The sequence below is a fragment of the Neomonachus schauinslandi genome, chromosome 12 (genome assembly GCF_002201575.2).
Source record: "Neomonachus schauinslandi chromosome 12, ASM220157v2, whole genome shotgun sequence".
NCBI classification, from domain to species: domain Eukaryota; kingdom Metazoa; phylum Chordata; class Mammalia; order Carnivora; family Phocidae; genus Neomonachus; species Neomonachus schauinslandi.
This window is the reverse complement of record NC_058414.1, coordinates 63,946,343-63,962,436: the sequence shown is the minus strand read 5'-3', so window position 1 is coordinate 63,962,436 and position 16,094 is coordinate 63,946,343. Positions and strand designations below refer to the sequence as shown.

The window sequence follows — 16,094 nt, the reverse complement described above, 5'->3', positions numbered from 1 at the left end:
TTCTGTTTTAAACATAAATCAGATATTTCTAATTCTAAAATAACACGTGTTTAAAAAGTGTTAGAAAATTCAGAAAAATCACCATTCGGGAAATAACCTCTATTAACTTTTTAGGTACATATTTTTGTAGCCTTCTCCACCCCATACAGGCATGTATATATACACATAGATGGTTTTCACAAAATTAATAATTTTGTATGTACATAATTACACACATTGAAAACTATCCATGCCATTAAATAATCTACTAACATGTAATCTTTTAATGGCTGTATGCATGTGGGAAATGTGGTAACTTACTTATTCCTCTATATTGGTCACATAGGTTGTTAGTATTTTTGCTGCTAAAAATTCACTTCAGTGATCATCTTTGTACAGGCATTTTTTTGGTCTTGATTATTCCCTTAAATTAGAATGGAAATTTAAGTCAAAAGAGTTGGCTCTTTTGTAGCATCTTGATAAATAATGCTAAATTACAGAAATGTACCAATTATTTTAGTGTATGGCATCTTCTTTAACAGTATTAATATTTGTCCATTTTATAGGTGAAAATATCTTGTTATCTTTAATGTTTAATTTGAATATTAGCAAGTTAGAACATATTTAGTTAATATGTATTGAATTTTGGTTGCATTCTTTGTCTATTTTTCTAGTGAAGAATTGGTTGATATTTTATGAATATGTCTGTTAGAAAAGTTTTATCTGAAACCTTTGCTCAGTGGAACCCCGTCTTAATAAAATGGGTGTCCTACTCATCAGTACAAATATTTATATATATAATTCCATTACTTTAAAAATAATCTAGATTATGTTTTGCTACAATTTATGTTGCTGACTGAATGATACGCAAATTTGTGAAGCATTCCATATTTGTATGTCTCTGTGGCTCACTTCCTCACCTTGTGAGGGGCCTGTTCAAATGCCACCTCTTCAATGAGGCCCTCCCTGATTGTCCTACTTGCAATTGCAACTGGAACCTCACACCACACCCTGCACTCCGAGTCCCCTTTCCCTGTTCCACTTTCTTCACTGCATTTGCCACTTTCTAAGAGACTATATAATGGATTCATTTACTTGCCATGACTATTTTTGTCTTTCCTTACTAAATGTTCTAAAATGTAAGCTTCACAAGGGCAGAAATCACTCACTGTTGTTTTGTTCACTCTTGTATCCAAAGCCCCCAGAATAGTACGTGGCATATAATACACATTTGCTAAATCTTTGTTGAATGAATGAATAAATATTACCAGACTTATTACTAAATTAAAAGATCCTTGTCCTAATGAATGATAATAGTTTTAATATATATTAATTTAAAAATATATAAAGTGAAAATATTTTGTTTTGTTTTTACAGCTGATTTTTCACACATTGCAACTGTTAGCATTCACTGTCCTTGCCGTTTTAATCATGAGGCTGAAGTTGTTTTTAACACCTCACATGTGTGTTATGGCTTCCTTGATATGCTCTCGAAGGGTAACGTATTCATTTTTGTGTCACTCCACTATAGTAACTGTAGCAACAGCACTGTAGTTACCATGCCTTTGCTGACTAATCCAAAATATAAAAACACTTGGTTTAAATGATTTAAAAGGTTATTTTATGATCAGTTATGAATAATAAAAGCAATTTCCAGTAGCTTTGAAAATTATTCCTAGATTTTAACTGATACTCTTACGATAAGTGACAATGTACACTTTCCCCTATGTTAGTATTCTATCCACAGACATAGGCCTTTGGAGTTCAGGTCTGGGCAAGAATTTCTTGGCCCACCAAAACGATCCTCAAGTGTTCTTCTAATGCTAGAGTAGATGCAGGGTAATTGCTCTAGTATTGTCCTGTTTGGCTCAGAGAACCCCTAGGAAAAGTTGTCTGTTCTGGGATTCTCTTACCATTGATATACAGAAGAGCTAGACAAAGAAGCTAGAATTTGGGGACCAGTGTACTTCTAGAAACATCTTACTTAGTTTTGATGAAAAGAGTCTTGTGTTAGAATATCATAATGCTCATTTTTCTGAGAGGAATATATGTGTTATTGCTAGTGGGGTTTCCACAGTTATTTTAGATGTCCATTAAAGCCAGATATTACAGGATTTAGCTCTAGGATGTTTCACATTTTTGTGATTTGCTAATCTTAATCCTTGGTAGTAAATCAGTACTAGAAGGATGAAGTGTGCTTCTTCCTTTAGTCTTTTGAGGATAAAGAAAGTTCCATTTTTACTAGGCCCTATAATTTCCAAAATATGTACTCTTTTTAAACAATAGGTGACCATAGTTCTGTATATTATTAGTGCATTGATAATATCAAATGATAATCCACCTTGGTTTAAGTAGCAAGGTAAGAGTTTATTATTGGCCCTATAGCACTCTTCATATAAGAATTAAAAATAAATGGTTTCTTTCATTTCAGCTCTTTGGATGGATTTTTTGCAGAGTTCGCTTTGAGAATGTTATCTTTGGCATTCTAACAGTGATGTCAATACAAGGTTGTGCAAACCTCCATAATCAATGGAGCATAATAGGAGAATTTAATAATTTGCCTCAGGAAGAACTGATACAATGGATCAAATATAATACCAGACCAGGTATGTAGCTCTTTAGTTCTATGTATAGCTAGGTATTTATAGACATGTAGAAACAGACACACGCAGTCATTTATTCACTCACAGATTTTGAGCATGCTAATTGCAGTGTCCACCGAGTCAAACCTTTCCAAAAAACAATTTTGTGCCCTCTTTAGATGCCTCCTAGATAACTGTCAAGAATTTTAATTAACATGAGGAATTAATGATTGTTCATAGTTAATGTACTGTAATGCTGAGATCATTATCGTATTTTAACCCTAACAATGACAAATTTTCAATAACAAAATTTCACACCTGTGAACAGACCACTGGAGAAGATACTTTTGACTATGGGGAGGTCAACAATGCCCTTTCTATCACTTCAGTCAGTGCTGGCTCTCTCATCCAACTCTGTAAAACCATTTGCACACAGATGAGTTAAAATCTCAGATATTCTATTTTCTTCACTAAATCATTTCAAAGAGATGAGTATAAATTCTACTTGTAAATACTCCAGAATATCATTTTAGCTTACCTTTTTTTTCTTCCTATCTTTATCCAAAACCACTTTAACCAGAGATATTTATTTCATTTTTAAAAAATCTTTCCAGAGAATAAGTATATTCTACAGTATTTTCTATAAGTAATCCATAATCTTGTCCAAGCCTATTTTTGAAATTTAGTAATTTTGTGTGGCACAAGTTCTTCACTGTGGCTTATTTAAATTTATCCTGTGACTCCTTGGGGTGATTTCCTCATTTGCTTATTTGATAGTCACCATTTTATTAATTAGCCATTGTTAAGGTAAACTTTTATAAGCCTCAACTCAGATATCATGTTTTCAGAAGTGACAATTCCTCATCACTTACAGCTGCCAGACCAGTTTAATCAGAATTTTAAAATTAATCCTCTAGTGAATTTTTCTCTATAGGAGTACAAGGTGTAGGTGCTCCCTTTACTCTCCCTTACCCCTTACCCGTTAGTTATTTTTCCCAAACTTTATGAGGTACCTACTTTTAGAATCTTTTCTTGCATCTGTCTTTGTTCCAGTGTGTTTGTCTTGGGTTCCTGGCAGAGAGGGCCTACATTTGGCAACTTATCCTAAGACAACTCCCACAAACTCCTCCTACTTCAGTTTTAGCCACCTCTTCTTTGATTTTCTTATAAATCTTCTTCATCCTTCTATTATGACTTCTCTTGTGGTTACCACATGTTTATTAAAAGCAGCATGATGGGGGCGTCTGGTGGCTCAGTTGGTTAACTGTCTGTCTTCCGCTCAGGTCATGATCCCAGGGTCCTGGGATTGAGTCCCGCATCGGGCTCCCTGCTCAACGGGGAGTCTGCTTCTCCCTCTGCTCCTCCCCCTACTTGTGTGCGCTCTCTCTCTCTCGGAAAAGTAAAATAAAAAAAATTTAATAAAAAAAAAAAAAGCAGCATGATGTTCTGTAGTATGGGTGAGACTAATGGGGTCAGGTCCCCCATGTAGGGTTGTATAGTTTGTGTACTGCATAAGGGTGCTCAGTTGAGAGGACAAGGGGAAACTGAAATCCAGCCCATGGTCTACTTACCAAGTCATGTATTAGTGAGGCTCTGTCAAGTCAGAAGGATGTACATTTTCTAATACATTTGGTAGAGTGTATGTGGAGATTTCAGTAAACATATAGGAAAGTATCCTATTCTTTCCCCATCTTGTTCATATTTATCTCACCATCAAGAGTGAAGACTGTGCAGAGTATTTCTCCCCCTCTCTCTGCCATAGATGGTTTCTCTTCAGTGAGTCCTGCTCTTGCTGGACAGACCCACATACTTTCTTCCTGATAACTGTGTCCCTGGGCTTTGGGTCCCTCTAACCCACATTTTCTCAGCCTTGGCACTATTGGTATTTAGGGACTGGCCTGTGCTTTGAAGAATATTTAGCAGCATCCCTTCCCTCAACCCACAAGTTGCCAACAGCTCCTCTCTCCCCCACAGTGTGCCAATCAAAAATGTCTCCAGAAATTGACCATATATATCCCTAGGAAATAAAATCCCATCTGGTCGAGAACCACTGCGTTAGCCTAAGAGCTTTCCATCGTTAATTACTGAACCTTGTGATAGTAAATGCATATTTCTACACTGATTGACTTACATATCTTCAAATTTCAGTCATATGTGAAGATTTTCATTTGAAGTTACATTTAGAATACTTACATTTGTAAGTAAACATTCAGTTATTTATGGTAGATGTGAATGACATGCCTTGTTCTTATTCGTAATTTTATTATGCTGATTAAAAATGATAATGACCTGGGCGCCCGGGTGGCTCAGATGGTTGGGCGTCTGCCTTCGGCTCAGGTCATGATCCCAGGGTCCTGGGATTGAGTCCCGCATCGGGTTTCCTGCTCCTTGGGAGCCTGCTTCTTTCTCTGTCTCTCTCTGTCTCTCTCTGTCTCTCATGAATAAATAAATAAAATCTTTAAAAAAATGATAATGACCTTCAAAACTATATAATAATTTATTATAGAGAAGTGCCAGAAGGTAAGTAAACATTTTTGTCTTCCAAGATACTACACTTCACAGTTTCACCTTAAAAGATGTAGCATGAGACTTGCCCTTTGTAACAGTCTGTCAGTTCTTGGCATTTTAAATTATTAGAACAAGATATGAAGATTTATAATTCTTTCTGGTCACATGTGCTTTTGTAGTATTGTCTTTTACATTGAGCTTGAACATGGCAGGAAGTTGTACTGAAGTGGCTGAGGGTGGGCTCTGGTGCCACCTAGGTGTGTAGTCTTGGACAAGTCACTTACTTTTGTTGGCTCTCAGTTTCCTTATTTACAAAGTAAGAATAACATAGAACCCACTTCATAAAGTTGTGCAAATTAAATTGTTTAATCCTAGTAAACTTACTTAACACAGTTCCTGGCACAGAGATAACAGAAGTCAGCTGTTATAGTAGACAGTATTGAACAAAGAAAAAGGATAATGCCAATGGTGGTTATTTAAATGTATTTCATTTTCCTTAATTTGAGTTCAAATATTATAGATAAGTAATGATTTTTGGTTTTCTTTAAAATATGTCACTAAGGAATATATCCTTGTTTTTCAGATGCTGTGTTTGCAGGTGCCATGCCTACGATGGCCAGTGTCAAGCTGTCTACCCTTCACCCCATTGTGAATCACCCACATTACGAGGATGCAGACTTGAGGTTGGCAACTGATTGAATGTTTCAACCAGACATGCTTACAACTTATATTGACTCTTAAGAATAGGGAAAAATTTGCATATGCACACACACACTCTCATCTTCATATTCATGCTGGAAGTTAAAAAATATATAAGAACCTTCCAGAAATCATTATTTGTACATTTCGACTCTAAAGGAAGCTTAATAAACCTCTGAAAAATGAAAAAAAGCTAGTTTTTCTCAAAGTGCAAATGTCACGTATTCATGACAAAGCTGTGTATGTCTGTTTGTTCCAGTAGAACTGCTGAGTACTAGTACTAGGAGATGGGATGGATCTGGCCCAGGGCCATAGTTTGCCGGCCCCTGCTCTGAACCCCACAAACCCCTCCCCCTGATTTAAGAAACCATTCTCTATCTTACTGGTAGCCTATAACTAACCTTTTCTAACAGAAAAAGTACATGACATTAGCTATATTACATGCTTTTATGAAAATTTAGGGTGTGTTTTGCTAGCTAGTTATGAGAACTCTGGTTTTCATTGAGGTATGAAAGTTTTGTTTTCCTTAAATACCTTTAAAAATTATTTTAATCATTTTAGTCATTGTCAGGGTAATCTTTTCCTGTTAATGCATCTTTGGCTTATTATTAGAGGTAAAATTTTAAATCATTTAAAGTTTTATATCTGGTCTTGGACATTACACATCTTATATGTTTGAAATTTTAAGAAATGGCCAATGCTGGGTGGGGGATAGGGGCACTGGGTGATGGGCGTTAAGGAGGGCACATGATGTACTGAGCACTGAGTGTTATATGCAGCGAGTGAATAACTGAACCCTATGTCTGAAACAAATGATACACTATATGTTAACTAATTGAACTTAAAATAAGTTAAAGAAAAGAAATATCCAGTGCATAAATGGTAATTATTCAGGATTTCATAAAAACTCCTATTTAGGACCAACTTGTCTGCTGTACCATATTTTGGTGACTAATCCTGTTTGTCAACCTTCCTGACTGCTACACTAGATGCCCTCTGTCTGAATGTATGATTTGCTACATTTCAACTTCAATTCATATGCTTTTCGGGTAATTTCAGTAGGTGAAATTATCTACCAAAATCTGTTTCACTCTGTTCACCTTTATCTGAATGTGTTCCGTGAGCAGATTAATTTTATGCATATGCAAAGCAAATTCATATCCTGAACTATTATCCTGCTACCCAGGTCTAGAGTCTAAACCAGTTTATGTCTGTCTGTTCTGGTAAACACTAACAAGCAGTACATATAACATATAAAATTCAAACCACTGTAAGTTTTAGCAAACGCAAAGTATAAGTAGGAAGGTGGAAACTTCTCTCCAAAAATAATCTATGCTATCCCCAAAACAATTCATGCTCCCTGAGGTCATATATATGAATGCTCCATCCAGTGAGTGTTGAGATTTTAATTTACTAGCAAAATTTCTTTAGTCCATTCTATTATGACTTATTAAAAAAAATTTTTAACTTGTGTTTTGAATTTAAAGGGCCCGCACAAAAATAGTTTATTCCACATATAGTCGAAAATCTGCAAAAGAAGTGAGAGAGAAATTGTTGGAGTTACATGTGAATTATTACATTTTAGAAGAGGCATGGTGTGTTGTGAGAACTAAGTGAGTATGAGCCCTATGCTATATGATATGGAATATCTTTAAGCAACAACTGTTTTACTTTATTACAATAGTTGTGATTCTTTAAGAATTTTTATTCTAAATAAATTCCATTAAATATTATCCTGGTATTTTATTTAAAATTATTTCATGTAGGAAAGTAAATATCATTTAAGTAGAATCTAATTTCAAGAAACTATAGTGTATTTTAGCTCCCAGATTTTTTCATTTTAATTTAACATCTTAAATAATGTTGCTTTCCTTCATACTTTTTCAAATTCTTATGATAATTTGTATTAGATGTATGAAATACAGATTTGAATTTACAGCAGTGTGAACCATTAGCATTCTTTTACTACAACTGGATAACACTGAAGTTATAAGATTTATGAGAAAAGTTTCAGATAACTCCAGAAGTCATAGTAAGTAAAATATTCCTAAGTATAATTTTTAATTTCTGAAAATCACAAAATTCTAAAATGGTTAATGGATATCTTGAGGCCTTTTTTTAGACTCCTTGACTTAAGAGGTTCTTAGTTGTATTAAGTCTAACATTAAGAATTTTCATTTCTCGTATGGATAATTAGGAATTAGATCATAAAACATTTTGGAAAAGTGAGGTTCATAAGTTCTAGTGGCTAATTTTAATATATAATTTTAATACTATATTTAATTTAATTTATAATTTTATTTATAAATTTATGTATTAAATTTATAATTTAATATATAAATAAATTTATATAAAATAAATAAATTTATATAAATTAAATTTATAATTTAATATATAATTTTAATACTATATTTAATATATAATTTTAATAATTATATATCTAGGAATAAATGGCACGTTGTAAAAGAAGAAACAGGAACATCATAATGTTGATGTGTGTGTACATTATTTTAAAATTTAATAAGACAAAGTAGACTTCAAATCAAGGCATATTACCACAAATAAAGATGGACATTTTATAATGACAAAAGGATTAATTCATCAAAAATATATAACAGTTCTAAAATGTGTATATCTAAACAGAGCTTCAAAGTTCACAAAGTAAAAATGTGCAGAATATAAAGAAAAAATAAGCAAATTTTCAATGATAGTTGGAAATGTTAACTTTCCTTTTATTACTGAGAAAATTAGATAAAAAGAGTGTACGGATTAAAAGATAGAAACATCAAACAGTATCAAATAACCTGACCTAATTACTCTTATAGAACAGTACAGAAAAATACATTCTGCAGAATACACATTTTTTTAAAGGGTACATGGAATTTTCACCAAGGGAAGAATATGCTGGGCCATAAAAATAGCTTCAGTATGCTTAAAAGATTTGAAGTCATACAGAATTAAATTAAAAATTAATAATTAGAAATCTAAATATCTGGTAAATCCATACATATTTGGAAATTAGGCAATAAACTTACGGATAACTTATGGGTCAAAGAAAAAAACCACAAAGGAAATTAAAAAATAATATATATCTTTTTTACTTGAGTGCAAAAAGAGGTGTTTTCAACAATGTTGCTGATCTAACTGGATATCTGTACAGAAGAAAAAGTGAACCATGACCCATACTACACTATACACAAAAATTAACTCGACGTGGATTACAGAACTAAATGTAAAAGCTAAAATTAAAAGATTTCTTGGAACACAGAACACTAACCATTAAAAAAAATCAATAAATCATACACATCAAAATTGAAATCTTTTCCTCAGAAGATGTTAAGATAATGAAAAGGGAATCCACAGACTGGAAGAAAATGTTTGTAAAGTGTGTGTCTGATGAAGGAGATATATATATTTTACATGGAGAAATTTTACAAATTAATAATAAATTGACAATACAATTGAAAATGGACAAAAACTTGGGAAGATATCCTTCATGAAAGAAAATATGTGATGACTAGTAAATACATGAAAAGATGCTCAATATTGTCAGTGTCCAGGGATATGCAAATTAAAACCACAATGGGATACTATAACATATACTCTAGAACAGATAAAATCTTAAAAACTGAAATGCCAGATATTGGCAAGGATGCAGATTAACTAGAAATCTCTTACATTGCTAATGGGAGTAAAAATGATACAACCACTTTGGAGAAGTATTTGGAGGCTTCTTATAAAAATTTAAGCATATATTTGCCCTATTACTCAGCAATTGTACTCCTTGTGGAATTTAAACAAGAGATATAAAAATATCTGTCCGTAGAGGATGTTCGTAATATCTCAAACTGGAAACAACCCAATGATCAAGAGATAACTGAATAGGGACGCCTGGGTGGCTCAGTCGGTTAAGCGTCTGCCTTCAGCTCAGGTCATGATCCCAGGGTCCTGGGATCGAGTCCCGCATCGGGCTCCCTGCTCCGCGGGGAGCCTGCTTCTCCCTCTGCCTCTGCCTCTCTCTCTCTATCTCTCATGAATAAATAAATAAAATCTTTAAAAAAAAAAAAGAGATAACTGAATAAACAAATTATAGTATATTCATACAATGGAATGCTGCTAGCAATAAAAAGGAACAAAATACTGATGTGTGAAGAAAGGATGAATCACAAAAACATGCTGAATGAAAGAAGCCAAACACAGAAGAGTACATACTATGTGATTCCATTCTATGAAGTTCAAAATATGCAAAACTAATGGGAATAGAAATCAGAATAGTGGTTGGCTATGGTGGAGCCAGGGGGTAGAGGTGGTGGTGGGAATACCCTCTGGAAAGGGATTCAAGAACTTTTTTTTCTTAGATTAATGACAGTGTTCACTATCTTGATTGGCATGTTTTTTATATGAGTGTATGTATTTGTCGAAACTCATGGAACTGTACACTAAGATCTGTGCATTTTTACTTCTGTAATTGTACTCTAATAAAAAGTTACTCTAAATATACAAATAAATATTTATGCAAAGAAGAAGTCTTCTAAAATTCTGGGACTTAGAAAATCATTCTACAGCTATCACTAATAGCCTTCTGAGACACCAGGAATAAGTTCTAAAGAAGGAATAGCAAATTGTCTCTCAAGGCAATTCTTTTTTTTTTTTTTTTTAAGATTTTATTTATTTATTTGTGAGAGAGAGAGAATGAGAGACAGAGAGCATGAGAGGGAGGAGGGTCAGAGGGAGAAGCAGACTCCCCGCCAAGCAGGGAACCCGATGCGGGACTCGATCCCGGGACTCCAGGATCATGACCTGAGCCGAAGGCAGTCGCCTAACCAACTGAGCCACCCAGGCGCCCTCTCAAGGCAATTCTTTTTACAAAATTGGCTTCTTCTACTTTTCTTCACAACTCTGTTCTATTAAGTATTATATACTCCTTACCTAACGGCCTAAGGCTATGTTAAAGAAAATAATGAAAAGTGCTAATTGGATTTTATAGTTTGGACAAACTGAATTTAAGAGCTACTGGTCTGTCGAAGGCCCAAAGAAATTGAACATAGGACCCATAAGAAACAGTTTTGGAGGGAGTTCAGTTAATATTGGCAAGAAGAGTTTGACTTATTGCTCCCAGAGATTACAGTTTTAAGAACTGGATGAAAACACAGGCACTCTTCACTTTGTGTGGTACTATATTAGCTGAAACTTGAGCATGTCAAAATTATGTTTTGCTTTGCATGGTTCCATGGAGCTCAATGTCATGTGAATGTGTGTGTACATTACATTATTTTAAAATTTAATAAGACAAAGTAGACTTCAAATCAAGGAACTCTGAATTGGAACTGTGTCTTAAGAGTTACCGTGGCACTACTTAAAGCAAAGACGTAGTTCCAATATGCAGATACTTCAATTAACAGGATGCATCCAAAGTTAGTTTTAATGGTATTAAAAACAACTACTTGAAGTCTCTGGGAAGTGACACAAAAGCAGGGAGAAACTTAGAAACATTTGCTCTTGAAGGACTTCTCTGAATTTGTGAACTTGCCTGAGAGCACTTCCTAAATCATGCCCTCCCTGCTTCTATTTTAGCAGAAAATCACAGCCCACTGGCTTGAGGGGACAGATGGTGACAGATGAGCTGTGAGTAGCAAAGCAGCTGGATATTTGAAGGGGACATTTTAGAAGCAAGAGCACTACAGAAAGACCAAAATCTAAAATCTGAATATAAATTCTGCCTAAAACCTATTCTACACATGCCTGTGGGAAACCTCTGGGAACTTGGGAAAAGGGCAGGTGGAAACTAGGGCAAGATATCTATCCTTTTTATTTATTTTATTTTTATTTTTTTAAAGATTTTATTTATGTATTTTAGAGCATGAGCAGGGGTAGGAGCAGAAGGGGAAGGAGAGGGAGAGAATCTCAAGCAGACTCTGCACTGAGCACAGAGCCCAACATAGGGTTCTGTCTCACCACCCTGAGATCATGACCTGAGCTGAAACCAAGAGTCAGGTGCTTAACCAACTGAGCCTGGCAGGTGCCCCAAGATGTCTATCCTTGAAAGAGAACTCCTGGTGAGATTTGCAAATTCCCTGTGCTTTTCACCATGTACATTTCCCAACTTGCACACACCCTAGGAAGCAGAAAGCAGAGTCCTCACTGGTTCAGGGTGTCAGGGCAGAAATAAGGGATAACAAAGCAACTACACATTCTGGGGGAAACCCCCAAAGCAAGGGAAATACGGAGAAGATGGCTTTCCAAATATAACTCTGCCCAGATCCTTGGCTGATAAAAACAAAAGGAAAATCCCAGGGCTAAAAGAAAGAAGTAGCTGGAATCTGAAAAACCTGAGCAGAGATAGCTGCTGCACAAGACAGGAGATCCAGACAAGTTAATTATCTACCAGAACAGAAACAAAGTAATAGTCATCAGAAGAACAAAATAGATTCCAGACTCACTGCCAGGTATTTTCTCCAGTGTTTAGTTTCCAACCCCAAATCACCAGACCTGCAAAAAAATGGGATAGTCTGACCAATACTCAAGAAAAAAGTTAGTAGAAACTGATTCAAATAGTTTGAGATGTAGGATTGAGCAGGGAAAGACTGCAGAGCTGCTGTTATGATTATATTCAAGGAATTAGGGAAAATATGTTCAAAGAACTAAAGGAAGACATGATATCAATAAGGGACAAAATTTGATTCTCAACAGTGAAATCAAAGCATCCTCTCTGGAAAAAAATGGGAATTCTAGAACTGAAAAGAATAATAAATGAAGGAAAATTCTTTAAAAGTTCTCAAGAGATTTGATATGACAACAGAAACAAATCAATGACTTGAAGGTAAATCAAGAAAAAGCAACCAATCCAAAGAACAGGGATCAAAAAGATTGAAGAACAGCAAAAGCCACAGAGAACTGTGTGTTATTAAGTAGTTCAACACATGGGTAATATAGTAACAGAAAGAATGAAAGAAAAGAAAAATGGCAGAAAAAAAATACCTGAAGAAATGTTGGCCAAAAATTTCTTGTTCGCTGAAAGCCATTAACTTAGAGATCCAGTTAAGCTTAACAAACACAGCTAGGTTAACCCAAGGAAATCTGCACCACGGTACATCATAGTCAAACTGGTGAAAAACAAGGAGAAAAGAGAAAATCTTGAAAAAAGCAAGAGAAGAATGATATGATAAACATCTGACTTCTTTTCATAAATAATAGAGTCAACAGACATTGAAATGATAATTCAAAATTCAGATAATACAGGATAGACTAAAACACTGGAAATGGTAAAAATGTGGATAAATATTAATCACTATATGTATATATATATATTTACTCTCTGAAAATCTTTAAAAATCCTGTGACTAGTTAGAGCAAAGATGATACATTCTATTTTTGAGTTTGTAAGTCATATATATGAGACAGCAATAGCACAAGCAAGGGGAATAAATGAAAATAGAATGTATGACTGTCTAGAAATAATCCGAGTTTAATGTTAAGTAAATTGTGGTACGTTGAAGATGCCTGTTTTAATATCTAGAGCAACACAAAAAAAGGCAAAAAAAAAAAAAAGAATGCATAAGCCAATAAATGAAATAGATGATATAGTAAAACTTTTTGCCTGACATAAAAGAAGTCAAGAAAGAAACACAATCAAAAAAGAGAGGAAACAAACAGAAAAAAGGGAAAAAAGCCTAAGTCAAACAGTATCAGTAATAAAAAATGTGAATAGGGACAAAACACTCCAATCAAAAGGCAAAGATTGGTAGACTGAATACAAAAGCAAAATCCAACTATGTGTCGCCTGTAAGACGTGCATTTTAAATACAAATACATGTATAGATTGAAGGAAAAGGGATGATATTGTTATCATGTGAGTAACATATGAAAGCTGCAGTGAGTATATAAACATCTGGAATATTCTAGATAAGGCAAAACTATATTGCAGAAAGATCAGTGTTTGCCTGGGCTAAGTTGTAGCGAGGGGACCAACTGCAGAAGGGCTCAAGGGAACTTGTTTCAGTGCTGGGAATTTTCTGTATTACGATTATGGTGGTACTCACACACTCACACTCACATAGACATTTCCCTGTATTTATCAAACTTTACTCATAAATGTGTGCATTTTTTTTATAAATGGGTGCATTTTATTGTACATAAATGATTCCTCAATATAGCTGTTAAAAATAATAGCCAATTTTGCCTGACTTCTTCCCTTTACTGCCTCTAATGCAAGGATATTCCCTAGTGAGAACTAGTATCCCAGTCAGTCTAATCATAGAGCCACCCAAAATAGGAAAGGGTGGAGGAGAACAAATCTGGCAAACAAGAGCTTTCCTTCCTTGCCTGGGACTATATGTTTTCATGCTAATCTAAGTTAGGTGAAGCCCCAAAATATGAAATTCATCAGGAATTAGATGAGCTTTCCTTCAATTTGTCTCCTACTACTCATGGGCCTTATGTTTGGATGGTGATACCACCTAGAAAATATATTTATATTTCATTTTGAAAATAAATTTTTAAATATGTATTTCTGAATGTATATTGGACCTTTACTGTTAAGTTTAATAATATATTGGTTATTTAGTTAAGTGGAACATGAAAATGCAACATATACTTAATTTCATTTTTATCCTTAAGTGTTGAACTTACATTTTTTGAAATGATGCTTTAAAATCTTTATTAAATAAATTAGTCTCAGGGCTCCTGGGTGGCCCAGTCAGTTAAGCATCTGCCTTCAGCTCAGGTCATGATCTCTGGGTCCTGGGATGGAGCCCCGCATCCGGCTCCCTGCTCAGTGGGGAGCCTGCTTCTCCCTCTCCTCCCGACTCGTGCCTCTCTCTTGCTATCTCTGTCTGTCTGTCTCTCTCTCAAATAAAATCTTTTAAAAAAATAGTCTCGAAAAATCTTAGAGCTACTTTATGTATTCTCCCCATATATGAATGCATTTTTCATATGGATATATATGTGCCTTTTTTTTTTTTTTTTTTTTTTTTAGGCCTGGTTGCAGTATGCTGGAAATTTGGGATGTGGAAGACCCTTCCAATACAGCTAATCCTCCCTTATGTAGCATCTTGCTCAAGGACGGGAGGCCTTACTTCACCACAGTATTTCAAAATAGTATGTACAGAGTACTAAAGGTTAACTGAAAACAAGACAACCCATCACACTGTGTGTAGAAAGCAATCACTTTGCCTTATTTATTTTAATAAAAATCACAAGCTTTAATAAGGGACCCTTAAAAAGAAGATAATAAAAATGATTTCAAGTTATTCTCATTATTAAAAGGTAAATTATTTCATTGTATTTCATTGAATGTCAGCCTTATTAAGCTTGTTCTTTAAATGATTAAATCATTTCGTACTGCATAAACCAAATGTCCATCTTAAAAGTTCTAAAGAAAAAATATATGTAAAAGAACAATGAAATTCAATAAATGAAAGGTATTATGTAAGTCCTTTTGTATTCAACTAGGTGCTTCAGATTTTCTCTAGTACCAGCATGTACCAGCTCAAACTCTTTAAACCACTTAGAATAGACTAATGCAGTTTCTGAAATGACACTTCCTTAAAATCCTGATGCTAATCACAACTTCTATACCTCTGTGAGGAAATTTGTGTGTAACCATGTGTCTATTAAGGTTGTTTTTGTTTTTATTAGCCCTCGGGAAAGATCTTCAATAGCTTTTAATATTTTTTTTTATCATTTCAAGTTAAATATTTTCAAAAACTTATTTTGAAATGTTTTGAATCTCTTGAAACTTATTTACTCAACCAGATAAGTATTTTCTATTGATTAATTCCCAAAGTTCACAGGTTATTAACCTGTCTTTGTAATCCAGTGGATTTTCTTTTAACATCCAGGTAAAATAAAAATTGCTATGGTACATGACCAAATTTGGGAGTTAAAACATAATCAGCAAAGAAAATCCAGCTAAATTTATCATATGAGATTTTTAGATCCTAGATCCTGAATGAAGCAAAGGCATTTTTCATCTTGATAGCCCTATAGCTCATTGGACATAGTCTTTCTTTCTGATTACCATCTTTCTGATCATCATCTTTCATAATAACATATTTCTGAATCCTCATTTATCTTTGGTTTTGGATGAGGAAATTGATGTTTTATAAATCTCCTCCTCCAATATAAAACCTATGCAACAATAATGCTTTGAAAGTGGGAAATAGTTATCTTGAAGATGTTGCCAAATGCAAAGATAAACACTCTTTCTCTGCTTGAGAGACAGTGAATATGCTACATCTGAGTATTTTAATATCTATCTACTTTAAATTAATCATCTTGGAGTTTTTGTAATTCCCTTATGTTCTTGACCCTCCACATTTGGGAAAA

At 34.3% G+C, this 16,094-nt stretch overlaps 1 protein-coding gene across 1 annotated transcript in view; it reads left to right on the top strand.

The window, feature by feature from the left end:
* DPY19L2 (dpy-19 like 2) overlaps window positions 1–15,020 on the top strand; it is a 91,476-nt gene extending 76,456 nt beyond the window's left edge. The window contains exons 18-22 of the mRNA XM_021699335.1: window positions 1,357–1,476; window positions 2,411–2,585; window positions 5,653–5,752; window positions 7,256–7,381; window positions 14,743–15,020. Of these exons, the coding sequence (XP_021555010.1) occupies window positions 1,357–1,476; window positions 2,411–2,585; window positions 5,653–5,752; window positions 7,256–7,381; window positions 14,743–14,893 (672 nt within the window). The 3' untranslated portion in view covers window positions 14,894–15,020. The remainder of the gene's footprint in view (window positions 1–1,356; window positions 1,477–2,410; window positions 2,586–5,652; window positions 5,753–7,255; window positions 7,382–14,742) is intronic.
* Window positions 15,021–16,094: the final 1,074 nt, after the last annotated feature.